Source organism: Ips typographus, unplaced genomic scaffold (assembly GCF_016097725.1).
Source record: "Ips typographus isolate SLU unplaced genomic scaffold, UJ_Ityp_2.0 IpsContig33, whole genome shotgun sequence".
Taxonomy (NCBI): Eukaryota; Metazoa; Arthropoda; class Insecta; order Coleoptera; family Curculionidae; genus Ips; species Ips typographus.
Window position 1 is genome coordinate 276,143 of NW_028098572.1, and position 27,412 is coordinate 303,554.

At 37.0% G+C, this 27,412-nt stretch overlaps 1 protein-coding gene and 2 long non-coding RNA genes across 3 annotated transcripts in view; 1 reads left to right on the forward strand and 2 right to left on the reverse strand.

The window, feature by feature from the left end:
* The window catches only part of LOC145739533 (uncharacterized), a 177,733-nt gene that overhangs the window by 96,481 nt on the left and 53,840 nt on the right, over window positions 1-27,412 (forward strand). The window lies entirely within an intron of this gene.
* The window catches only part of LOC145739522 (uncharacterized), a 162,840-nt gene continuing 143,659 nt past the window's right edge, over window positions 8,232-27,412 (reverse strand). The window contains exon 2 of the mRNA XM_081994913.1: window positions 8,232-12,002. Coding sequence (XP_081851039.1) covers window positions 8,788-11,739 — 2,952 coding nt within the window. The 5' untranslated portion in view covers window positions 11,740-12,002 and the 3' untranslated portion in view covers window positions 8,232-8,787. The remainder of the gene's footprint in view (window positions 12,003-27,412) is intronic.
* LOC145739508 (uncharacterized) lies at window positions 13,172-22,071 on the reverse strand. The gene is made up of 2 exons (XR_014181059.1): window positions 14,769-22,071; window positions 13,172-14,708 (listed from the first exon to the last, which is right to left on the reverse strand). It is a non-coding gene; the product is annotated as an uncharacterized LOC145739508 (long non-coding RNA).

Consider the following 27,412-nt stretch of genomic DNA (forward strand, 5'->3'; position numbering starts at 1 on the left):
GAGTTTTCTATTCACCCACTTGTCAAGATTCTTTATTAGGCGTTTAGTCCACGCGGCCTTGTTTATACTTGCCTGGGTCCACTCTGTCTGCCACAGCCTTATCGTGTTTTCTCTTGCTTCGCTTTTGATTGATTTTGGATTTGCGTCGTGATTTTCTTTCAATTTTTCTCGTATTTTTGCTCTTTCCACTAATAACAGATCAATAGGGATTATTCCCGCCAGAACCGCTGCCGCCTCAGCGGACACTGTACTAAAACCTCAACAGCATCTTAGTGTCATTGCTCTTTGATGTGCTCTGAGCCTTTGAACGTTTCGTTTAATCTGCAGGGCATCTACCCAAGCTGTATGCTAGTATTGTTAGGATTTTCATGATATTGTCAGCTTTCTCGGTGATTGATTCCACATGCTTGGAGAAAGTGAGGGAAAAGTCCAAGGTGACTCCGAGATATTTAACATGCTTGGCTGGTTGAATTACATGTTCTCCTATAGTAAACGCAATATCCCTAATATGTTTTACACTCCAGGAGAAAACGACGGACGATGTTTTCTCCGGTGCCATTTCCAACTCATTCGCATCCATCCACCATTTGATGGCAGCTAACGCCCTGTTGCCCAAGTCCACTGTCTCCTCCACTTTGTCAGCTTTAATGACTGCGACTAGGTCATCCGCGTAGCAAAGTAGTTCGACGCCAATGCCGTCACACGAGCGCATTACGTCATCATACAGAACATTCCACAGGGTTGGCCCCAGGACGGATCCCTGTGGAACTCCAGCCCCCACTTCCTCAACACAGTCGGGACCCACAATCACCCTCCTCTCACTCAAGTAGGATGCGATAATCCTCACTAGGTCGCTGCTAATGTTGCGATGCTTAATTTTCTGCATGATCAAGTTCCAGCTGGCTGTGTTAAATGCATTCTTAACATCGACAAATACTGCTGAAACTATTTTTCCTTTCGCAAGCTTCACAGTTTCTGTTATCTTCTCAATATTCAAGTGTAGACTTTCCAGTTCTGAATCCAAACTGGTTGCTATTTAGATCGCCTGAGTTCTCAATCTCGAGCTTTAGTCAGGTGTTTATAATTGATTTCAGGACCTTTCCCATAACGTTGAGTAGGCATATTGGTCGGTATTTCTTTACATTGTTGTTAGCTGGTTTTTCAATCAAGACAAGACGAGACAATTTCCATTCGCGCGGAAAATAGCCGTCACGCAGACAAGACGAGTACATGCGCCGGAAAAGATGCTCCTCCTGATTAATAGCGTCTCGGACATGTTCCGGGCACATCCCGTCTGGGCCGGGCAACGTGCCAATTCTAATGCGTCCTACTGCATCAGCAAGTTCTCGCGCTGTCAAACAATTCCCAAAATATTCGACGTCTGTCAGCTAAGCTGAGTTCCACTTTGGGTCCTCTGCACTTCATCTGAGCTCGAACAATGTTATAGGCGTCTCCGAAGACATTCTCGTCCAGAGCCTGGCAGAGCGTCTTCCATTTCTCCCTTTTACTTTTGCGAATCATGTTGGTGAGATTCCGGCGGGAATCTAAGTATTCCTCTCGCAACAGCATCCTGGTGTTATTGTCTCGTTGCCTCTGAAACCTCCTTCGACTTGCTCTCGTCTGTCTGACCGCAGCCTCCACCTCGTCCCCCCACCAATACGGCAGAGTTGACGAAGAATTCGTTCTCACCTGCCTTAGTGATCGCTTATAGGCCAAACTTATTTTGGCAATCATTTCGTCCACATTAGCGTTCCATGCTTCCTCTGCAACTTTTTTAAGGTTTTCAGCAAACGTTTTGGGATCCGCACGCTTTATTGATCGAGAGGAGTCTGTCCACCAGGTTCAGTTCGATAGTTATAAAGCGGTGATCGCTGAGTGTTTCCTCCTCGTACAGAACCCGCCAGTGTGCCTCTACCAGTTCCTGAGACGCAAAGCTCAGGTCGATATAGAATTCCCCGTTGTGGCAGCGCTATGCAGAAACTGACCCCTCGCGTCGGTCACGGTTCCCCCCCACAGTCGATTTTTAGCATTAAGTCCCCACACATAATAATTGGCAGCCTGGTTGGTGCCGCGGTCAGACGAGCATGATTGAAGAGATGTTCAATTTTATATTCGAAGATCTTCGTGTCGCAGTTGGGAGAAATACCAGGTGTCCAAGAGCACCCTGGACATAGGAGATTAACATGGGAAAACGGTTTTGATTTTTTTGCGCCTGTACGGTTCATTTAATGGAAAAACGCTTTAGATAAAAGTTGTAGTGCACATTTTCGGCTATCAACTTGTAATTTTTTCAATACCGTAGATTTGACCATTAAGACAAAAAACGGATCTAAAATTCGGAAATTTTAAACCTCCCGCCAAGCGGTCGTTAAGGAAAGTTTATATCCTGTCGTGCTACCAACCTTTCAAAATCATAACAAATCGTTGTCAGTCATTCTGTAATCAAAACATTCAAAACAAGTTTATTTAGTTATAATTTTGAGTTACTACCCACATACTGCGAAGAAAATACAAATAAATCGTGATAAAAACACTTTGTCAGTAGCCACAGCCCAAAAATCTGGTAAGTTGCATTCATAACCTCATTCAATGTCTCTACTAAACTTATTTACTTTGTAGCAAAATTCTTAAAGAAAACACTGGTTTTGCTTGCAAATATTTAATGAGGATGACCGAATCACCTATCTCAAGCCTCTTCATAACACTACCAAACGATTTAAAGTGATGAAAACAGTGGACAATGAAGCCAGATCTTTGCAGATAAGTTTCCTACTGTACAGGGACAACAACAAAGGGGCCAAATACTTCCTTCAAAAGTGGTGTGATTTAGCTTCAATGTGCTTAACTTCATGGACTATCATCAGCGAGGGTCTTCACCAGTGTTGCAACTAAAACTTAAAATGATTCAGTGTTGATATCTGACTTAAATCTCAAAATTTGATGTGCCTGTGAAATGTGGATAATCTTAAAATGGCTATAAAACCCCTGAGAAACCCCTTCTAAGAAGAGAATATGGACTTACACAGTCAAATTATCAGTCAAGTGACAAAAGTTTTTGTATATGGGTAGGTATTGTCGAAAAACTAACTTTTCAATTGAGCTATAATCTACATGAGCTGTTCTATTCTAGATTTAGGTATTAACATTATAATTGTGTTCTTTTTTCCACACACTCAATTGTTCCAAATAAAACTTTGTACACTGAACGTTTGTATTAATTATTTATTCACAGTTCAAGGTACAGTATACATTTTCTTCAAGTGAAAAGCTTAGGTAAAATAGGTGGCAAAGAAAACTGGTCTTACCACATAAACAGTGATTGTTCCACAGATTGAGTGTGAGTGTGTGAACCTGTCACCATACAAGCTATGCTAAAAACAACTTTGTCTTACTAACCTAATGTTTGTTTGGATAATAGTGGAGTTCCAAATTAGCAAAGATAGGTGAAATGTAGTGATTGAAAGTTTCTAAAGAGAAACAATTTGCTTCTAATTCAATACACCATTTCACAGGACATACCTTTCTTTACTAATCAAATGTGAACTCGAGTTACACATTACTTGCAAATAAACTATTTTTGGTTAGTAGACATTTTACAAGTATCCTTGTAGGTGAATGATGTTCAAGTTAACTAATTGAGCTAATTAAATATCAGTACTTACCTTACCCTGTAGAGATGGGAAAAAACATTGACAATCAGTTATAAAAAATGCCTTTTTATTAATATCATACAATGTAAAACCACTTAAACACTATGGTGTGTTGATAACACTACAAAACAGAAGGATACAATAAAACTATCAGTCACATAGGTCACTAAATTGCACCACTTTTGAGGGAAGTATTTACCCTCTTTTGTGGTCCCTGTTTAGTAAAGCAACTTATCTTCAAACATCTGCAGGCCTTCCTAGTCCATTGTTTTTATCAGTTTAAATCGTTTGGTAGTGTTATGAAGAGGCTTGAGATAGGTGATTCGATCATCCTCATTAAATATTTGGAAGCAAAACCAGTGTTTTCTTAAAGAATTTTGCTAAAAAGTAAATAAGTTTAGTAGAGACATTGAATGAGGTTATGAATGCAACTTACTAGATTTTTGGACTGTGGCTCCTGATAAAGTGTTTTTATCATGATTTATTTGTATTTTCTTCGCAGTATTGTGGGTAGTAACTCAAAATTATTACTAAATAAGCTTGTTTTGAATGTTTTGATTACAGAATGACTGACAACGATTTGTTATGATTTTGAAAGGTTGGTAGCACGACCGGATATAAACTTTCCTTAACGACCGCTTGGCGGGAGATTTAAAATTTCCGAATTTTAGATCTGTTTTTCGTCTTAATGGTCAAATCTACGGTATTAAAAAAATTACGAGTTGATAGCCGAAAATGTGCCTTACAACTTTTATCTAAAGCGTTTTTCCATTAAATGAACCGTACAGGCGCAAAAAAATCAAAACCATTTTCCCATGTTAATCTCCTATGTCCAGGGTGCTCTTGGACACCTGGTATATACACTATACAAGCACAGCGACGAGCACTGGATAAACACATAGTAATCTTGCATGCTGAAGTTTAACACAGGTATGGCAGAGCTTCTGCATCTATAGATGGCCGCATTTTTATCTACTCCGCCAGAAGCAAAGAGATTTGCAGTCTTAGCCGAGGCCACTTTCTTGTTCGGTTCTTGTACACATAAAAAGTTACAATGCAATTTTTCGCTCTGTGCCCTTGCAAGATCCAGGGCCGCAACGCTTCGGTTCACATTTGCTTGAAGTATCTTAATTTTGTTCATGGTTAGCGGTCGTCCCAGCAAACACTGACGTTACACTCGCCTTTCTTCGCTTTCTTTCTCTCCCCAGTGCCGTTCTGAAAGCTTTACCCTTGCCCGTACCCGACTGGTGTCCTTCTATTCCGCAGGAGGGGCAGAAATCCTTCTCACTTGCGCATTTGGCTTTGTGATGGCCTGCTTGCCCGCATTTAAAGCAGCAATCGGACATATTGATGCCTGAATTGGGACAGGTGCGCGAGCACTATGCCCAAACTGCCAACATTTGAAGCACCGATCCACTTTAATCCGTTCTTGTACGTAACAGTCAGAAAAGCCAACTCTAATTTTACGCATGATCAATAGCTTTTCAGCGTCTCCGGCTATCAACGTTATCACCGCTGACTGTTCATCGCGAGCATTTTTGTTGACCGTCAATTTCACTTGGTCGGCATGATCTAGGGTGCACGCCGCAAACAGTGCATCCCGGATTTCTTTTGTCTCCGCCATGCCGTCTATGCCTCTGATAAAGAGAGTTTTTCGTGGAAGGCCGTCTGCCATTCTAATGTTGTCGGTCCCTAGCGCTTCTTTTACTTGTCCTCTAAGTTCTTCAGCTTTTGCTTCTCCCCGTATCTGCAGGAGAAGATTTCCGTTCGCCGTTTTCTTTACACTTTTTATACCCGCCGCCGTGCTTGCATTTAACTTTTCTCTGAGTGTCCCCAGCAGAGAGTTGTACCCCCTACTCTCACTCGCGTCAATTATTAGAGCTTCTCCCCGATCTGGTCGCCCTCTGCCACGTGTTGCTTTCGCGTAAGATCCGAGAGCACCCTTAGCTACTATTATTTCTATCTCGATTAGGACATCTCAAAAGACGCATTCGACGATTTTCTGTAAAATTTTGCATTTAATGTATGTGGGGGCCACTATGGTCGCAATGTTTGTTTTTGCTTCTAGAAGAACTTTTTTAAGCTCTAGTAAAAGTCCATGTACTTTTTCCACGTTGTCTCCTTTGTCGTCGCGTCGCAACATAATGCTCACGGTCCGCCTTTTCTCGATATTTTTGTTTGTCGCTTTTATCCTAAAGCTGCTCATCTCCTCCAATGTGATACTGAATCCTCCTGGGCACTCAATTAGAGGTTCCGTGTCTATCTCGGGAAATTGATCGAGAATATCATTTTCTAATCTGTTCCCTTTAGCCGTGTGACCTCTTTTTTGGTCAGTAAACAGACTATCTGACAGCACCGCCACGTGGTCGGGAATTCTGCCTATTTTGTCTTTCTCAACGATATTTGTCCGTGTGAAAAGACCCTCTGGCCATGGCTTGGTGACGTATTGTCTAAAAGAGTTTATGTCCTCCGGGTCAGCACGATTTAAGTCCACGTTATCGTTTAACTGTTTCCTACACAGTGAGCAGTATATATTCTCGCGGCTTAGGTTCTGCTCCTTCCTTTCTGCACCGTTAACTTCATCTCGTTTTCCTTGTTCATTGTATTTTGTTAATAGCCTTCCGTTTCAGTCACCCCGGTTTTCTCTCCACCGGGGTTGGTTACCCGATCTCGAGAAAACCAGCGTGTCCAGGGGTCACCACGTGGAGGATAACGGATAGGACTTTGACCCCCAACCTAACCTAACCTAACCTTTTTTTTTTTTTTTTTTTTTTTATAGAGGTTTACAGAATCTGCCTTCCAGACATGTGAGCTTGGCGTAAAGCGATCCAGTGTGCTCACATAGTGTCGGGTTGGCTTCCCATCCAGGGATCACCGACCGACTAAACTGCTTTCCTCTTTTTTGGTCCTGGTAGCGTACAGTTGTTCTGCGGAAACATCCTGGTAAGATATACTTCACAGAGCACTTACGAGTGTCTGGTCTTAGTTATTGATTCGACCACAGTCTTTCTTCTTTTTCTTTTCCAGTCATGATTGCGCGTATCATGTTATGTAACGCATTCCAGTTTTCTTCGTCACTGATCATTAAAGCTACTAAGTTGCCCGGTGTCAGTTCCGCATCACAGTATGTGGCTGCTTCCGCCCTTTCCACAGACCATCTAGGGCAGTGGAAGAGCGTATGTTGTGCATCGTCCACGTCGTTGCAATATATACAAGTATTCTCAGTCTTTCCAAGTCTGGGTGTGTATGCCCGAAAGGAGCCATGTCCTGTTGAAGAAAGAATTTGCGTCAAGTAGTAGTCGGTCCGTCTATGCCCACAATTTTTCCAGGTTTTGAGGTCCGGTATAAGTCTTTTTGGTCCAAGTTGCGTTCGTGGTGTTTTGTGACCTAACCTAACCTTTTTTTTTTTTTTTTTTTTAGCGAAGAAAAACCTGCTTTTCAGGCACCGGGGGGATCGTTGTTACTGATCCCCATCGCCAGGTAGTGTGGGGGTGGCGTTGTTTTTGCCGACCCACTACTTCGCTGGTGGGGGCGGAGCCCTCTGCCACCCTTCACCCTTTATCCACCCGGAAACCGCCGCTAGGCATTACTTCAGATGGAGGGTGGTACTTGCTCGCTGCTGATTGTGCTTTTGAAAGCTGCTGAAAGTCCTTAATTAACTGCCTTGTTTCTTCTTTGCTCTTCCTTGTTCTTGTCTCTCATAATGTTGTCCAACATCTTTAGAATTGCTTGACCATCTCTTTCGCTTCTCAAAAGTAGTTTAGAAACGTTTTCTGTGCTTAAAGGTTCTCCACAGATGGACGCTGCTTCCCCCTTCACCTCATGATGTATCTTGCAATGGAAAAGAGTGTGTTCAGGCGTGTCTTCCGAGTCACAGTACCAGCATTGGTTGGATGCGGCTTTGCCAATCCTATGCAAATACGAGCCGAACACGCCGTCTCCGGTTAATGCCTCGGATATATAATAATTTGTCTCGATCCATTTTTTCTCCATCCAAAGTTCTATGTCTTTGATGAAAGTCTTTGTCCAACCTGTATACAAATTCCATTGGGACTGCCATTCATTTAGTAAGTTTCGACGAGGTGTTGCGGAGTAGATTGGACCTTTTTCATGAATTTCGCTTTTCTATTTCTATTACTAGGAGTTTTATTGGTGGCAATTTAGCAATAACCTGTATAGCTGTATTTGGAGATGTTCGATATGCGCTGCAGATCAGCAAAGCTAGTTTTCTGATGGTTTTGTTTAAGAGATCTTCATATTTTTGATATTTTAATGCGCTACTCCACGTTGGTGCTGCATATAACAGTGTTGAAATAACTACCGTACTGATCAACCTTCTTTTACTCGCAGTAGGTCCCGTCATTCTTGGCATAATTTTCATGAGGCTGCCTATCACCTGTAGCCCCTTCTGAGCAATTGCAGTGACATGCTGCGTCATGTTCATCCCTCGGTTTAAGTATACACCCAGGTATTTACACACATTAACACTTCTGATATTTGCCCCCTGAATCTCCATTTCTAGTTCTTTGATGCAGCGTTGGGATTGGAGAATGACTAACTCGGTCTTTTTTATAGCCACTTTAAGTCCCATTTATTTATTTATTTATTTATTTGATTACAAACCCCACAGAAATACATACAATTATAGGGTAGGTTGGTTAAAGACAATTATTAATGTACATAGCAAATATACAAAGTAACAAGCAATAAGTTTACAGCATTTCTTGAATCATCTTTCTAAATCGATTCAAATCTACACTAAAAATATCACATTGGTCCCTAACTTGATTATATAATTTACACATACTTATAATGGGAGAATTAAAATAAAAATTAGTTCGTGCATTATCAACATACATGCTTGTTGGATTCCTGATTCGATAATTTGGCACATGAAAACTTATTAAAGCTAACAAATTAGGGTCTTCAATATTATTATTATTAATCAGTTTGTGTAAAAACACCAAATATGCTACAGATCTTCGACTTTCTAAGGTGTGCAAATTATATCTCTTCAGGATGTCTACTTTAGGTATATGAAGTTGATATATACCGGTTTCCTTGTATTTTATATATCTTAGCATTTTATTTTGTACTTTCTCTAAGCTATTCTTCTTCTTCTTCGAGTGCCATGTCCTCAACGAACGTTGGCTATCATATTGGCTATTATAATTTTGTTGGCAGCAGCCCTAAAGAGTGCTGCACTTGATTTTTGGAACCAATCCCGCAGATTTCGAAGCCACGATGTGCGTCTACGACCAGGTCCTCTCTTACCCTCTATTTTACCCTGCATAATTAGATGGAGGACGTTGTATCGTTCAGGGTGTCGAATAACGTGCGCAAAATATTCTAACTTCCGGATCTTGATGTTTTTATTTATTTCGGGTTGTTTGGACAGGCGACTCAAAACTTCCTCATTACGAACCTTGTCAACCCAACTTATCCGCAGCAATCTCCTATACACCCACATTTCAAAAGCCTGGAGTTTCTTTAGCAATGTCTCTGTGAGTGTCCAACTTTCCGCCCCATAGAGTAAGGTGGAAAATATGTAGCATCTTGTAAGTCTTAACTTTAGTTCTATGTTAATATTTCGTCTACATAACACTTTCTTCATCCGGTAGAACACCGATCTAGCTTTCTCTATACGTTGCTTGATTTCCTTGCTCATATCCCAATCGTTATTAATGTTAGAGCCCAAGTAGGCGATATTATCAACTTGCTCAAGGTCGACTCCATAAGCTGTTATTGGTATCGGATTTATAGGTTGTTTACTAACGGTCATAAGCTTAGTCTTTTGAGTGTTAAGTTTTAACCCATACTCATCGCATGTACTTGTAACTCTATCCAACAGCAACTGCAGTTCTTCCGGACTACTGGCCAACAAAACGGTATCGTCAGCATATTTTAAGTTGTTGACATTAACTCCATTCACTTTGACACCGCCATCGATTTCCTCGAGCGCATCCCTGAAGATGAATTCAGAGTAAAGATTAAAAAGTAGTGGCGACATAATGCATCCCTGTCGCACACCTCTACGAATTGCTACTGTTTCCGAGGTATTTTTGCCAATTCTAACACTTGCCTGCTGGTTCCAATAAAGGTTTCTAATTATTTGGAGATCCTTATCATCAATGCCCACTTCCCGCAAAATCGCAACCAATTTATCATGTTTTACCCTGTCAAATGCTTTTTCGAAATCAATAAAGCACATAAAGACGGGGTGATCGACATCTCTGCATCTTTGAACAAGGACTTGGATGCAAAAAAGTGCTTCTCTAGTTCCAAGATTGTTGCGGAATCCGAACTGTGTCTCGCTAATTTGTTCCTCTATTTTGGCATATACTCTTGAATGTATAATTCGAAGGAAAATTTTTAGGACGTGGCTCATTAAACTGATAGTTCTGTAATCAGAGCACTTCTTAGCGTTTCCCTTTTTGGGGATCATTACAAATGTTGACCTGATCCAGTCCGTTGGTATAACTCCGGATACGTATATTTTGTTAAAAAGCGATAGTAGCGACTGTTTTCCTTTAATATCGAGACATTTGAGTATTTCCGATGGTATTTCATCCGGACCCGTTGCCTTTCTATCTTTTGCTGTCTTTATAGCCTTCTCTAGTTCACCCATTGTTATCATAGGGCCTGTGTTACTTTGCTGTATCACATTTTCTATTCTCTCGTCATCAAACAATTCCTCGACGTACTCCTCCCATCTTCTTAGTTTATCAATGTCATTTACAATGAGATTACCATCCTTGTCAACAAGGTTATGAGTTCTGCTGGTATTCACCCCCGTTAACTCTTTAACCCTCTTATGTAAGTTGAAGGTATCATGTCTCTTCTGTAACTCTTCAATCTCCTTACATTGATTCACAAACCATGCCTCCTTTGCCGCTCGTATTTTCCTCCGAATTTCTTTATTAATAAGTTGGTACTTTTGTTGGTCTTGATTTTTAAATGATCTTCTTTCCTCCATTAGGTGCAGAATAGCGTCATTCATCCAATTCTGTTTCTTCTGTTGGGCTATAGGTATATTAGATGTTGTTTCTGATACTATATTTTTAAACTTATTCCAGTGGTCTTCGATGTTGCAGTCAAGTATTTTTTCCTCACATTTATTTTCCAGAGTGTTCATAATTACCTCGTGATTGTCCCGTATATAGTCGACATTTAACTTTTTTGACGGTTGTTTTCTTTCGACTTTCTTTAATCTGAGCTTGAACCTCGCTACTAGGAGGACATGATCTGAAGGGACATCGGCTCCAGGAAAAGTTTTGACTGCCTGTACTGAGTTTCGGTAACGTTCATTGATGGTGATATAGTCAATCTGATTTCTGACAGGTTTCTCTGGACCATCTGATGGATGTTTCCAAGTATAGAGCCTTCTCTTCGGGAGTTTGTAGAAGGTGTTCATAATACACAAATTATTATCCTTGCAGAATTCAACCAATCGGTCTCCTCTCTCATTACGTATACCGAGCCCAAAGTCACCCACGACCCTATCCTCTCTGCCTTGGCCAACTTTGGCGTTGAGGTCTCCCATAATAATGGTAATATCTTTCTTCTTGATTTTGTCAGTGACGCTCTTGATGGTATCGTAGAATTTTTCAATTTCCTCCTCGTCACTAACTGAGGTTGGTGCATATACTTGAATAAGGTTGATGTCAACAGGTCTCGAGTTCAGTTGTAACATAATGACCCTATCAGAAACGTAACACACGGATTTAACGCATTTCTCGACATGTTTGGAAACTATAAAAGCAACCCCATTGATATGATAGTTACTGTCCTCTCCTGAATAGTACACCGTATGTTCTTCTATGTTGCATTTACCGGAGCCTGGCCAGCGCATTTCACTAACCCCTAGGATCGGGATATCGAGTCTTTTCATCTCCTGTATTGTGTTGTGGGTTTTTCCGGCTTCGTATAGACTGCGTAGGTTCCAAGTACCTATCTTAAGTTTGGATTTAAGGTCCATTGTGGCCGAACGGGAGATTCTTCGCACCCCTGCCCCATTTAAGGGGCGCCCGTACTCGGGGCCGTTTTTTAATTCTTCAGCCATAATGATAATCCTGGGGAAAGGGCTCATACATCAGGTAGTTTCCCGTTGCTTTCCTGATGCGTAAGTTCAGCCGCCCACTATGGATCAGACGCTGTTGGCAGCCGCCCACTCTGGGTCAGACGCTGCACCGTTGTGGTCTTTCTTAGCTTCACCTTCGTCACTTCGAGACCTTACCGGCAAGGGTGGCCCTACCAGTAGCTACGCTACCGCCGGCATCGCTCTCTGGACATTGAAGGTTACTGAGCCCCACTCACCACGTCAAGGTGAAAGACCTCGAGGGGGGGAGACCTCTCTAAGCTATACTTATGGATATTATAATGAGGACTCCAAATAACCGAGCAATATTCTAGGATTGATCTTATATATGACACATATAGTGTCCTTATGCATGTCATATTATTAAAGTCCTTGCAGTTTCGAACTATAAATCCATACATATTATAGGCTTTATTAACAATATTACCTATATGTGTCTTAAAATTAAGTTGAGAGTTAAAAGTAACACCTAGATCCACCATTTCACTAACACGAGGCAACACTGCTCCATTAATTGTATAGCTAAAATAGGATAGACTTTTTTTTCGTGTATAGCTAAGGACATAACATTTATTGACATTAAGTTCCAAACCGTTTTCAACCGACCAACTATGAACTTTGTTCATATCCTCTTGAAGTGATTGACAATCTTCCATGTTTTTTATTCTAAGGTACAATTTTAAGTCATCAGCAAATAGTAACGTTTTGGACTTATTAACGGTATCAATTAAATTGTTTATAAATAAAAGGAACAGTAGTGGTCCGAGATTAGATCCCTGTGGGACACCTGAAGTTGGTATAAAATAATTAGAGCTAAACCCCCTGAGTAAGACTTTCTGCTGCCTATTACTAAGGCAAGATTGAAAAAAATTAACCAGGCCGTCGTCAACCCCAAACTCTGTATCTAGTTTTTTTAGAAGAATGTTGTGTGGGATGCAGTCAAAAGCCTTTGCAAAATCTGTGTAAATAACAACTGCCTGACAACTCTTGTCTAACTTTTCTGCTATGTATTGTGTTAAATTGCATAAATTCGTGGCAGTTGATTTATTCTTCATAAATCCATGTTGCATGGGTGATATTTTATTTCGTACGTAATTATAAATCTGTTTATATATTATTGATTCAAATATTTTTGCAGGACATGACAAAATAGCGATCGGTCTATAATTCTTAATGTCTGACGTATTTTCTTTCTTAAAAACTGGACATATCTTAACTTCTTTCCACATTGTCGGAAAGTTTCTAGTACTTATTGACATGTTAAACAAAATTCTCAACGGTTCAGCAACAAATCCTACCAAACCTTTTATTATATATTGTCACGTTTATTTTATGAGCCCTTTCGGATTCATTAATTAAACTGACTCACGACGATAAACGTCGTGCCGGGATCTCAGTTTTAAGGATGGAATCAAACACTGAGTTTTCTATTAAACACTTAAATCTATTAAATGTAGTATACATAAATGGGTCTGCACAATACGGTCATAAACACACTAAAAGTTGACAATTTAACAATTGTACTTACATAGACTCATAAGCTAAGGACTTAGCTTTTCTGGCGGCTGGCTTGGTCACTTTCGTGTTGGAACAATTTTGAAGAATGGACTACTTAACTTGATCTTCTTGACCGAGGAGAGTCGACATCTCGACTTCCTGGTTCAGCTGGTCGCACTACCGTCGATTGGTTCACACTCCCCCTATACTGCTGAAATCGGCGTGTTTTATACCCGATTGATCGGCTGACGTAGTTTGTTATTGTTCGTCGCCTATTTTTCATATTCCTGCAAAGCAGGTGGTGTTGACTCATCACCGATATAATGCACTCGGTGCATCTTGGTGCGACCTTGCCTCGTGCGCTTAATAATTCGCAATCCACGAATATTCTTATGTTTTTAAGTCAATAAGTCCATCTTTTGAATTAATGGATTTTCCATTCGTGACATATGCCTCCGCCCCAGAAAAACTGGTCCCCAGTTTTAAAACAAAAGACACTATATACTCTCCTTAAAAACAACCATCTTGAAAAAATATCTAACTTGTAACAGTTTTATACAATTAAACTAAAATTTCAGATTGACGTACATAAAGACCATTAGAACAATCGATAAGCTACGGTACTATTAAGTACATTATGATTAAAGCATAGTATTGCTTATGATTAACACAAATAACTTACTAATAAACCCAGAAAAGGATAATGGAGTAGATTTATAAAGAAAGAAGTATCTAGGCTTTGAAAATACCAATTATTGAATGTGCGTAAAAATACTTTACTCCATTTGCCTTACATCGCTTCCATTTAAATAATTTCTTAAATCTAACATAGTTTAATAGCGCAACACAGAGCACATTATTGTTAAGCCGAGAATAGTTCACTCTTACCACGAAGATGTTCACTGCGCATAACTAAATGCCAACATAATGTTACGTGTTCCTTATTACTTGCATCAAATTGATGGATGTGACGTGGGTAAAAGTCCAATGACGTGTTAGTATTGCGTGTGGACTATGTTGTATACCAACGTCAACAGTCGTGGAAGAAATTAAATGTCTTCAGCAGAGCAGGATCAACGTGTGGTATTATTTCGATCTGGCTTGTTGACTCTCATGTGTGCGTTTACATGAAATAAAAATAGGAACAAAGGTTAATATGTGTTCATTAAGGCTTAATATACTTATATTCAAAGTATACTCTGCATGCAGTGTTACGTATACTTTATGAAGTTAACTGACATGTTAAAATAAACAGGAATCCGGTCCTGAAACTAAAAAGTTTGAACTCCGTAAGTATAAGACGCTCTAGTTTTCATTTTATGGAAAGTAGAACGTATTTGCCTGTTTCAAAAAATACAGAAACATTAACCGTCTCTAATTAACTTCAAATCCTTTTGGAGAAGTTTGTTTTATCAAAAATTGGATATAATGTCCTCAATCAAATGCTTTTCCCTCATTGATTTCTTTAAAAATAAAAAATATGCCATTAGTATGTAAATGCAAGTAGGTATTAAATGATTAACTTAAATCCTTTCTGGCGTATTAAAAAAACTCTAATTATTGCATTTCCACAAATTTGCATTGTTTGTCTTGATTTCACTTTGCCTTACAAAGCTGAATCAAGGCTAAAGTTTGTCATCATTCGGATTATCAGCCGGACGAAGTAGAAAATAAGCGATGTACGCTTTCGTTTTAGTCCAGGAACTGATGTATTTTTGTAACTCTTTACTTCGTGTGGTATAATTCATAATATACCATGTATCTGTCTTACTATTTTCCAAATAGTATAAAAATCAGAATAGGTAATAAGTAGTATCTTGTTATTGTATTATCCCTATATTTCCAAAAGGCTCTAACTGAGCAACAAACGGCTGTGCTACCGCTTGCTCTAGATCATCTCTAGTTTGAGGATTAATGGGCCCCCCTGCTTGCACTTGCGCCTGGTTATCCGGATTTGGGCACAGTGCCGGATTGCGGACAACCTGACTTGCGTGGGATTCAGGTGGTCCCATAAGTTTGTGATCCAAACGCACCTCCAGAAGATGCGCCAGCAGAATTCACTTCTGATGTTTCAACCCTTTTTTGTGTCTGGGGTACTACTGGTACCCGAAACTGGTGAAACGTAGCATTCGGTATATAAGTATGCGTGTATTGGGAATGACTCGGTTGATTCAAAAATTACGTAATGAAAATCAATATGCACATAATGTAAACCGTCTTCCTAGCTTGGACTATTTAAATTAGTCATTTATTTATGCGCGCAGCGACACATCCATTTCTCATCGCTCGCGAATTAGTTGCGTTTCTCGCAAAAATGCATAAGCAATATTAATTTTTTCATATATTTATCTTTATTCATACATGGTCTCATTCAGATATTCCGAATTGGTTAACCAGCGAATTCCATGGTTTTAAGCATGGTGCACTCATTAACCTTTGGGAAAAATTTCTCTGATAACCTAATATGACAAGTGTTCAAGTTTCAAAATTTGCTACTAGTATCTTAACATCTTGACCGTGCAATACAGTCTTTACTTGTCACTGTTCAATAATTATTTAGCCCAGTTTTATTTAGTAAAGTCTTCAATTAATCAATTTACTCATACAATGAAAAATCACGATACAAAACTCAAGTGTACACTTTTTAACTTTTATAATAACAATGGCCATTTTTCTTAATTATTCTCATATGCTAAAAATTTGCATGTCAAAATGAAATTACAATGATATTTATCCATACGCAGTTTTTTAGACGCGTCGTTACCACGATGACTTAAATAACAAAGTGATTACCATCTGTCTGCGGCATAAGAAAAGAATTATCTAATCATTTGGTTAGGTACTTACGTACCTATATATCGCATTTTTTCATGTGCACAAAAAACAAAATATATCCTACTGTAGGATAATTCATTTAAGCAAATAAAAGTAAATCATTTTTATAACTTAATTATGAGCATTTTGACTTTATCGGGCTTGTAACTTGTTACTCTGAATTATTCAGCAGTTCAATATTTGTTTCAAAAAGTAGTCGTAGTCAGTCTGCTAGAAATTTGTACAACTTATTGTACATCGTAATGAGACGATCCTATAAACGGAATTAAGGTAAACGATTAAAGCAACTAATACGCAAACTTCCAGGATAACGTATAACCGGTTGCTGTCAGGAATAGGAATTTCCGTTGCCTGAAAATATTGACAAATTTAGCTACTTTATATGGACCTTTTTATATCCGAGTTTAAAGAAGTCTAGTATCAATTTGCTTCAAAGACCCAATTTTCAAAACCTAATAAACGTATGTATAAGGTTTAGCATACACACAATCATTTCAGCCTGCTACTAATTTCGCATTCAACGAGTATTTTTGGTTCGTTTCTTAAGAAAAATTCATGCACCGCCCCAACATCGATAACAGCAAACAATATTGCTGTGTGGCACTAAAACAAATATTTCTCAACATGTACAGACCTTTCTGTATCAAAAACTTCTCAACTGAGAAGGGAAAAATCAGAAACAACTACTTTGAGAGCTAATACTCCTACCAACATTGAATTATACTGTTTTTCCTGTTGAATTCTTGAGTATTTAAATTACTCCTTTATAAAAGATACCAATATTTTTTCATTGGCAATTCAATAATTATTTCATTTAATTATGAATCCTGAGCTGGACATCTTCGTATAGATGCACCAAAAATAGTTCAACTGCATGTAAGTTGAAACTTTATTACTCATAAAACTCATTACAATGGGTCGGTTAAAGAAACAAACTCTATGTGCCACTTACATAATAAGGTATTACGCTCAGCTAGCGTTTTTCACCTTAATTATTTAACGTAATAAAATTCAGCTGAAATAAATTAAAAATAAAGTCACATTATCATGATGTGTGGGTCTTATCGTCTCATTCGAGTAGTATGTGTGTTGAATGTGTTAAATATCACTTCAGAAATACTTTATTACAAATGTATCATTTTCCATTTGTATTAAAAAAACTTGAGCCACTTTTTAAATCAGTTGTCATTTTTTCCATAGTAAAATAAAATTTAATTATTCTTAGCCAATACAATATTTCGACTTGTTATTCCATGTAGGTAAATTATCATGTGCATTTAGAAAAAAAAAACATTAAAATTCATCAATCAGCAGTTTCTTTATCAACACCTTCGCGGCGATGCGACGAGACGAGTGCAATAAAGCAAGTCGGTCACACCGGCACGCGGCGTCAAATAGAACTAATTAAGGCAGGGACACATTGTTCTGACGCGACGCCATGCCACGCGACGTGACGCGACGTCATAAGGATCTGCACCGTGCATTTTTATGTACGTGTGCATACTGTTCTGACGCGATACTACCCCACGCCACGCGACGCCCCGCAACCTGATACAAATCTGAACTTGTCTGATTTTCGTCACATCGAGTCGTGTAACGTAGCGTGGATTCTGGAAGTGTGCAAGAGATCAACACGTGTTGGTAATAAAATCGAGGTGATGGCGGCAAAAATTGATGAAATTATGTTAATTGAAATGGTCCGACAATGAATGCAAATTCTCAAACTGGTCCTTGTTCATTCGGAAATACATATGAAATCGGTCTCTATTATCATTCATTTCGAGAAGCTCTAACGTGTGATATTCTCCATGAAAATAACGTGTCAAGTTTATTGGATGTATCCAATGTTTTTGTCTTTTTCTTTCTTCTAATACTAATAAACCTGCCACTGCTTCTATTTCTTGATCCCACTCATCAGAGGAACTTTTTTAATTCGACTTGGTCGGCTGTGTCTCTATTTTGGTGTGAAGTTTTACGAGTTGATTTAAACATCTCAACTTTTCTTCGATAATCTATATTATCGATTTCATTTATGTTACTTGTCTGTAAATTAGGATGTAACATTTTCGATTGAACAGGAAAATCGGACTGAAACTTATTAGCAGTTTTTGATTTGCGTTTTTCTGAAATGCATAACATTGAATCCTTTGTCGTATTTGTATTGATTGATTCATTAACGTCGAATTTACCTATAACAGAATGCTTTAAAATAGGAACTGTTCTAAATCCCTTATTGACAATTGTAATGTATAAATTGTGCCCATTTTGCAAAAATGGTGTGCCTACACACAGATTTCTTGGACATAAATAACTGTCTCTTTTAATAAAAATGCGTTTTGTTAAATCAGGCTCATTATTCGCGGTTTTCAATCGTAACGTTATTTGCTTATTTGGTTTTACAATATACTTTCGAGCAACTTTCAATTTTATTACAGGTTTTACTGTTTTTTCGACGTCAGAAATTTCTACACCCATTAGATACTCTTTCTGAACTTGGTTTTTAGATGTAACATCAAAATCAGGTCGATTGAGATTAACTGTTACTTTATCGTTGTTGTTTGTTGAAAAACTCAAAATATTTTTATTGTTATCAATTATTGCGTTAAAATTTGATAGAAAATTATGTCCCAAAATTAAAGGTTTAGAAAGGTTTTTCACTACTAATGCTTCAACCTCCAACTTTATGTTGTTAATTTTTAGAGTTACTTTTGAAGTACCAACTGGGTTAAAAGTATAACCTCCTACTGAAGTTAATTGGATTTTCTCTGATGATAAAGACATGTTAGTTATAAGATTTAAATCAATTAAATTTGGTCCACATCCTGTGTCTAAAATTACATCAAACAAATTGTCTTCGTTATTTATTGAAGCTTTGATTGACAATAAATTGCTATCTTTACTGTTTGTCGAGTTTAGAGCAACTTCATCGACACTTAACATTGAGTTTTCACATTCACTAGGATTCTGATGTGTAGAAACATTCTTATTTTGTCCAAAGTTGTAAAACTTGTTGCTACCTCGATTAAAATTTTTACATTTTGATGAACAATTATTTCTGGTATTATTATTTCTTATACCGCGATTTTGATCAAACCTAGAATAATTTTGCTTTTCTCGTGACACATTTTGATAGTAGAAATCATTTTTGTTTAACTTGGTCCCTTTGTATTTATTATTTCCACAATAATTGTTGGACTGAAATTCACAATTTTTACCATACTTATTTGTCCCAGTGCGATTAGCATCGAATTTGTCAAATTTGTTTTTCAACCGATCATTACGAGACCGAAAATTCATTCCGTCCGAAATGTAAAATTTACTTTGCCGATTCATTTGACTAAATAATACACGCTCTTTAATATCACTTATTTTCAAGACTAGTTGGTTTAAATCACTCAAATTTTTATTATTAGAGCTTAGCAAATAATACATTTCAAAACACGACGGATTTAAACCGTTTTCAAAATAATCTCTAAAAGTTTCAAAAGACATGTCTGGGTTAATTTCATTTGCCAAGGTAAGTAAGTCATAATAATAAGTTTTAATGTCTTCATTGTCCCGATGTTTACGCGTGTTTAATCTAAATTTCAGTTTACGAAATGGTTGGTCACCTGCGAATTCTTTTAGAAAATCTGTTCGAAATATTGCCCAAGTATTCAAAACATTTTTTGGATCATTTACATATTTTTGATACCAAACTTGTGCTGGTCCGTCCAAATAATTATTAAAATATGAAATCTTTAAAGAATAAGTCCAGTTGTTTAATCTTGCGGACTTTTCATATTTATTTAAAAATGTAATGGGGCAATCACTTGATGGATTAAACGTAGGTGGACACGAATTATCTCACCGCTCAGTACGCTAACCCTAATGAAGATTCACCGAGTCAGCACTGTCAGCAGATCCCCTCCACAGTCAGTGCGGACATTGGTCATTTCCATATTTTTTCTAGTTAGTCGGTAAAATTTATTAATCTAGTTAAGACATATTCTTTAACTGTATCTTTTGGTATTATTAAAGCTTTTTAAAAAGAAGTCTTCTGGTGCGTGACAGTTATTTGGCGCAGTCGGTAGGATATTTGGGGTCGATCGTATCGAACGATAGACTTTCGTGTTAACGATTTACCGAATATTGAATTTTTGAGACTTTCCGTGCCGTGGTGTGTTGGATCTATCGAAGACGCAGCAGCTATTTAAGAAGACTGGGACTTGGAACCAAATCGTCCAGCTCCGCAAGGATAACGTTTAGAAGAGGACTCCATTGCCAAATTTAGACCGTTAGCCTTATAGTACAATACCAAACGCAATGAAGATATTGATTGTTTGTTTTATGTAAGTACAATTGTTTGATGTCTTCCGATTCTGAAACCGAAGATTCACTTGAAACCGACTCTCAAATTTTTGAAACAGTTAATCATAAATATAATATTTCTTTAAAACCATCCGTTTTATCAAACGTTACAAATACATTTTCACAAAACAGTAACCAAGATAAAAATTTAGAAGCAAATATGTCGCAAGCATTTAACTCTGAATATCTCAAATGTGTTCCTGTTTTCGATGGAAACCCGAACGATCTGAATAGATACTTAGCAGTTTGTGAAGCCATTATAAATGAATTCTATGATAATACAAATCCCGGAAGCTTTAAAAATGTCTATCTGCTAAATTCGTTAATTTCGAAACTACAAGGAAATGCTAAGTTAGTTATTAATATACAAAACGTAGCTACTTGGTATGATGTAAAAAGTACATTGACTCGAAATTTTGCAGACCAAAGAGACGAAAGCTGTCTGAATCGCGATCTTGTTATGATGAGGCAAAATCCTCATGAACCTCCTCAACAATTTTACGATAGAATTTTAAATATTTTGAACTTATTGTGTGCATACATTGATCTTCATGAAACTACTGGTTTAGCTAAACAATTAAAACGAGATCTATATCAAAATCTGGCTCTTAAGACATTCCTTTCTGGATTAAGAGAACCGCTAGGGACAACATTAAGGTGTATGAAACCTGTTTCTCTTAGTGAAGCTTTACAGTACGTGTTGGCCGAAGATAACGCTCATTATTTTCAAAATCCATCCTTCAAACCACCTATTAAGAATTCCTTTGGACCAAATGCTCAAAATATGACACCAGCACGCCCACACATAAAGCAAAATCAACCAATTCAAAGACACAGTAGTTTCCCAATGAACTTTCCTTTTAATAATGGAAATAATTTTAACAGAATACAAAATTCATTTCCCACTGGTCCAATTCCAATTCAACCCAGACCTCCAATGAGGCCTCAAAGATATTTTACTAATTCTCAAGTATTTGGCTCACCAAGACCTCAAAATTCCAATTCAATTCGTAATACAAATGTGTTTAAACCTAATCCAAATAGACAACTTGACAAACCAACTCCAATGAGTTTATGCACTAGAAATAGTTATTCAACCAATCGTTTTCCACGTTTTCCTCAACCTTCCACTTCTTATAACCCACCTGCAAACCAGAATTTTATTTCTGAGGAGTTATATAACACAGAAATTCAACAAGTAAATAACATGGAAGAACAGTTTACCGGAGCAGTTTCTAATCAATATGCATATTTTTATGATGAAGAAACAGGTCAATATTCAGTAGATGAAACCTCAAATGACACTGAGTTGAACCAAAATACCTGTGACATTGACAATGAAATTGCAAATTCAAATTTTTCAATAACGCCTCTCGAGAACGAACAAACTTAATATCACCACAAACGCCTCAAAAATTTTCATTTAATTTCAACAGCTCAAATGCAAGTGAATTAGCTTACATTGTTTTTCCTGAGTATAATATTAGAGTGCTCATTGATTCCGGCTCAACAAAGTCATTCATTGACCCTGAAATTGCATTTAGGTTTTTTCCAAATTCTATAGTAAACGATCCATTTATTGTATCAACAGTTTTCAATCAATCTCAGAATGATTACAGTGCAATAATACCTGCATCTAAAATTTTCAATCTACCAGAAAATTTGAAATTGAAATTTTATCTATTTAAATTTCATGAATTATTTAATGGACTTATTGGTTTAGACATCCTCAAACAGTTAAAAGCTAATGTCGATTTCGAAAGCAGTTTCTTAACAACTCCTTATACTAAAATAAAAATTTCATATCATAAACTAAAAAATTCCCAAAATTTAATAACTGTGTCACCTCGAACTGAACAGGTTATTAAAATTCGAACTTCAATAAAAAACGGCGAAATAATTATACCTTACCAAAATTTTGATAACAATTGTGAAATTCCAGAAAGTCTTTCAATTGCTGAAAATGGTACCGCGCTAACTACTATACTAAATAAAACAACAGATCACATTACTCTTGACCTTTCACAATCTATTGCAGTCGAACAATTCAACAAACAAGAAATCGAACAAATAAATCTCAATAACTTCGATGACTATGACAGAACCAATACACTGGACTTTTCAAAATTTAGAACGGATCATTTAAATCCTGAAGAAAAGTCAAAAATTTTTAAATTAATTTGTGAATATTCAGACATTTTCTATCGCGAAAATACTCCATTAACTTTTACGAGTAAAATCAAACATAAAATTCGTACTACTGATGAGATACCAATATACACAAAGTCCTATCGATATCCCTTCATACATAGAGCCGAAGTTGAGAGACAGATAAAACAAATGCTTGATCAAAATTTCATCAGACCGAGTAATTCTCCGTGGTCCTCACCTATTTGGGTAGTACCGAAAAAGTTAGACGCTTCGGGAACACAAAAATGGAGAGTTGTTGTTGATTACCGCGGTTTAAATCAGAAAACCATTGATGATAAGTATCCCCTACCTAACATCAATGATCTTCTCGATAAGCTCGGAAAATGTCAATATTTTTCGACACTTGATTTGGCGAGTGGTTTTCACCAAATCGAGATGGATCAAGACGATATTGAAAAAACAGCCTTCAGCACTGATCAAGGTCATTATGAATATACGCGCATGCCATTTGGTTTGAAGAATGCCCCCGCTACCTTCCAGCGAGTAATGGACAACATACTTCGTGGTCTCCAGAATGAAAAATGTGCCGTATATCTAGATGATATAATTATTTATTCTACATCCTTACAAGAACACATCGAAAAATTAAAATCAGTTTTCGATCGTTTACGCGAATCCAATTTTAAAATCCAACTAGACAAATCAGAGTTTCTGAAAAAGGAAGTCGCCTATCTAGGACACATCGTTACCCCAGAAGGAGTGAAACCTAACCCAAACAAAGTAGAAGCTATCAAAAAATATCCCATACCAAAAACTACAAAACAAATAAAAGCATTTCTCGGACTTTTAGGATATTACAGACGTTTCATAAATAATTTTGCTAAATTAACAAAGCCTTTGACAAAGTGTTTAAAAAAGGGTGCAAAAATCGAGCATAACACCGAATTTATAGAATGTTTTGAAAAATGTAAATCTTTGTTGACCAATGAACCTATACTAAAATACCCTGATTTTACTAAAACATTTAACTTGACCACCGACGCAAGTAACGTTGCAATTGGCGCTGTTCTATCACAAGGCAAGATAGGGCAAGATCTCCCTGTAGCTTATGCGTCGCGCACGCTCAATGATTCGGAACAAAATTATTCTGTTATAGAAAAGGAATTGTTAGCCATTGTATGGGCTACGAAATATTTTAGACCTTACATTTTCGGACGTAAATTTAATATCATCACTGACCATAAACCGCTTCAGTGGCTTTTTTCTCTAAAAGATCCAAATTCTAAACTTCTTCGTTGGAGAATCAAATTGGAAGAGTACGACTATAATATTATGTACAAAAAAGGTAAACTTAATAGTAATGCCGATGCTCTTTCAAGAATAGAAATCCACGCCAATGAAACTCATCATTTATTAGATAACACTGATACTAATAATTTGGATAAAGACCAACCGCAACAAAATAATTCTGAAATAGATCAAATCATTCAAGACGCTTTAAAAACACATTTTCCAGACGAGACTGACAACGTATCACTTATCGTACATACGGACAACGACACTATAGAATCACGAGTTAATAAACCCACCGTACCATCAGTTACGCAAGAAAATGAACAACCAGCTGATGACGATGACGTCACGGTGCATTCAAACCTTGAAAATCCTGTAGTAGGTATACCCGTGAGTAACACTGCAGTTAACTTTGGTCAAAATCAAATTATTTTCAGTCTAGTATCACATTCTCCAGCAAATCCCAAAATTACAATTTTGTTTGAAAAGAAAAAGAGAATACATGTTCAATTATCGGAAAACAACTTTGAAATTGATGTTGTAAGTTTTGTCAAGGAATATGTATTACCAGGTGTTCAATATTACATTTATTTTGAAAACCCTGATATATACGAGAAATTTTCAGCCACAATTCAAAAATATTTTAAATGGCCGTCCATTAAACTTTTAAGATGTCTTAAAAAACTAATTGATGTAACCGATAAAACGAGTATTAAGGAAATAATTAAAAATTACCACGAAGGAAAAACGAATCACCGAGGTATTGATGAAACATACCAACGTGTAACAAACAAAATATTATTGGCCCAATACCAAAGACGCTATACAAAGTTTCATTAATGATTGCGATATTTGCCAACAAAGCAAATATGAGCGTAATCCAATAAAAATAAAAATGAATTTAACACCAACAGCCATTAAACCCTTCGAAATTGTACATCTTGACACTTTTACTTTGGAACAATCTAAATTTTTGACAATCATTGATAGTTTTTCCAAATATGCGCAAGCCTATTTCCTAAATTCACTTTCAACCACAGAAATAACGGACAACCTGATTCAATTTTTCTCTCATCATGGCATTCCAAAACAAATCATCATAGATAATGGAACCGAGTTTAAAAATTCAGTTGTGACCGAACTTCTCGAGTTACACAATATCAAAATCCATTTTATTTCACCATACCACCCTCAGTCAAATGGACAAATAGAAAGATTTCATAGTACTATTATCGAACATATCCGTTTACTTAACACTCAAGATTTTGCTAAAACACCAGTTAGAATGAAAATGCTTTACGCTATTTTAGCATATAATCATTCAATACATTCTTCAACGCAATTAAAACCTATCGACGTTGTAAATGGTCATATTTGTAATGACTACCCATTTAATCTTGAAATAGATAAAATTCTAGTAAACGATTACATTAATGACCATAAAGAGAAAACAAAATTATTGTATTCAAAATTGAATTCAGATCTCATTAATAATAAACAAAAACTCATTGAGAAAAGGAATGAAAAACGAGACGAGACTAATATTTTTCAACCTGATCAAAAGGTATACATTAAGAAACACATAAGACAAAAAAGTGCTAATAAATATTCTAAACCTGTTAAATTAACTGGAACCAACCCTGTAAGAAAGGTAGTTTCTACCGAACGACAACCAAAGGTTCACATGGATAATTTAAGACGACCTCTGCAAAAAACATACTCATTCGACTAATTCTTGGTATTCAATTTCAGATTAACTGGAATTCTCGGATTTGAAGAAAAAATTGCCATCAAGAAACTTGATAACAATCCTGGAATAATTCCACTAAAACTAGGATCAGCAAGAGTAGAAAAATATTCCCACGAACTCATACATTTTTACGACTTGAATCCAATCATTGAAGAAATTAATAAACTTAAAAATGAATCACTAATACTTCAACAACTTGTAGAAACAAATGAAGATTATCAATTTGAGATTTCTAATTATCTAAAAATTCTTAAATTTGCCGAAAATAGAGTCGACACAAAACTTTCTGAAATTTTGCCTCAACCTCAAAGAACCAAACGAGGACTAATCAATGCACTGGGATCGATTTTCAAATCAATCACAGGTAATTTAGATTATACTGATGGCGAACGATATGATAAATTGATTAACCAAGTTCAAACAAATCAAATTAAATTATCAAAAACAATACGTACGCAAAATTCTCTAACCGTGGCCTTAATAGATAAATTCAACGAAACGGTTCAGCAGATAAGGCATAACGAGAAATTACTTGAAACACGACTTCGTCAGATTTCATTATTTGTGGAAACGCAAACTCAACGTGAGAACGCGAATATGATAACCGACGTTGCTAACCAACTGATAAACATGTTTGAAATATTCATATCAATTTTGCAAGACATAGAAAACTCTATCTCATTTTCTATGCTACAACAAATGCATCCGTCTATAATTAACACAGCTGATTTATATGTCGAATTGCTCAAAATAAAGCAGTTCTTAGAAAAGGACGAATTTCCTTTGAAATTAAATAAAAATACTATGCATTTATTTATTAAATACATCAGTATTAAAAGCTTTATCTACGGAAACAAAGTTGTATATGTACTTCGAATACCAATCTCATTTTCTGAAAGTTTTAAATATTATCACTTATACCCAGTTCTTATACTAACTGAGAGTCAGTTTCAAGTTACAGTACCGCGTAATAAGTACTTAATAAAAAACCAATTGTACTTTGCATATTCAAACAACCCCTGCAAAGAAATATATCCTGAGCATTTCTTTTGCGCAAATCTGGACATCGAACCTTTAAAGGCAAACAATCCCTGTGAAATCCAACTGTTGGGAATGAAAGATACTTCAAATTGCCAAAAAATGCCAATCAATCTATCTGGCACAATGATCACACGATTAGAAAACTCTAACCAATGGATTATAACGGTACCTAATGAAGAAACGTTCAAATTGAAATGCAATTCACAAAATGAAGTTCAACGACTTATCATGGGAACTTACTTGTTCGAAGTACCTGTAAGCTGCCGATTTAGTTCATCCAAAGGCACGGTAACCAACATCAAGTTTTTTGTTAACCAAACTCAACCCATGTTGTTTCCTGCCTTATGATCATAGTGGTAGCCTACCTCATTTATAAGAAGATGGACCGATCCCGTTGTTTGCCAAAAAGCAGAAGTAAACCAGCGGACAAAGAAGCTAAGGATCGTTTTAAAATAGAGCTAGCTGATGTCCAACTACCTCACTAACCCTCGTCGTTGGATCTCAGGGGGGAGGAATTATCTCACCGCTCAGTACGCTAACCCTAATGAAGATTCACCGAGTCAGCACTGTCAGCAGATCCCCTCCACAGTCAGTGCGGACATTGGTCATTTCCATATTGTTTCTAGTTAGTCGGTAAAATTTATTAATCTAGTTAAGACATATTCTTTAACTGTATCTTTTGGTATTATTAAAGCTTTTTAAAAAGAAGTCTTCTGGTGCGTGACAGTTATTTCACGTAAATTTAGG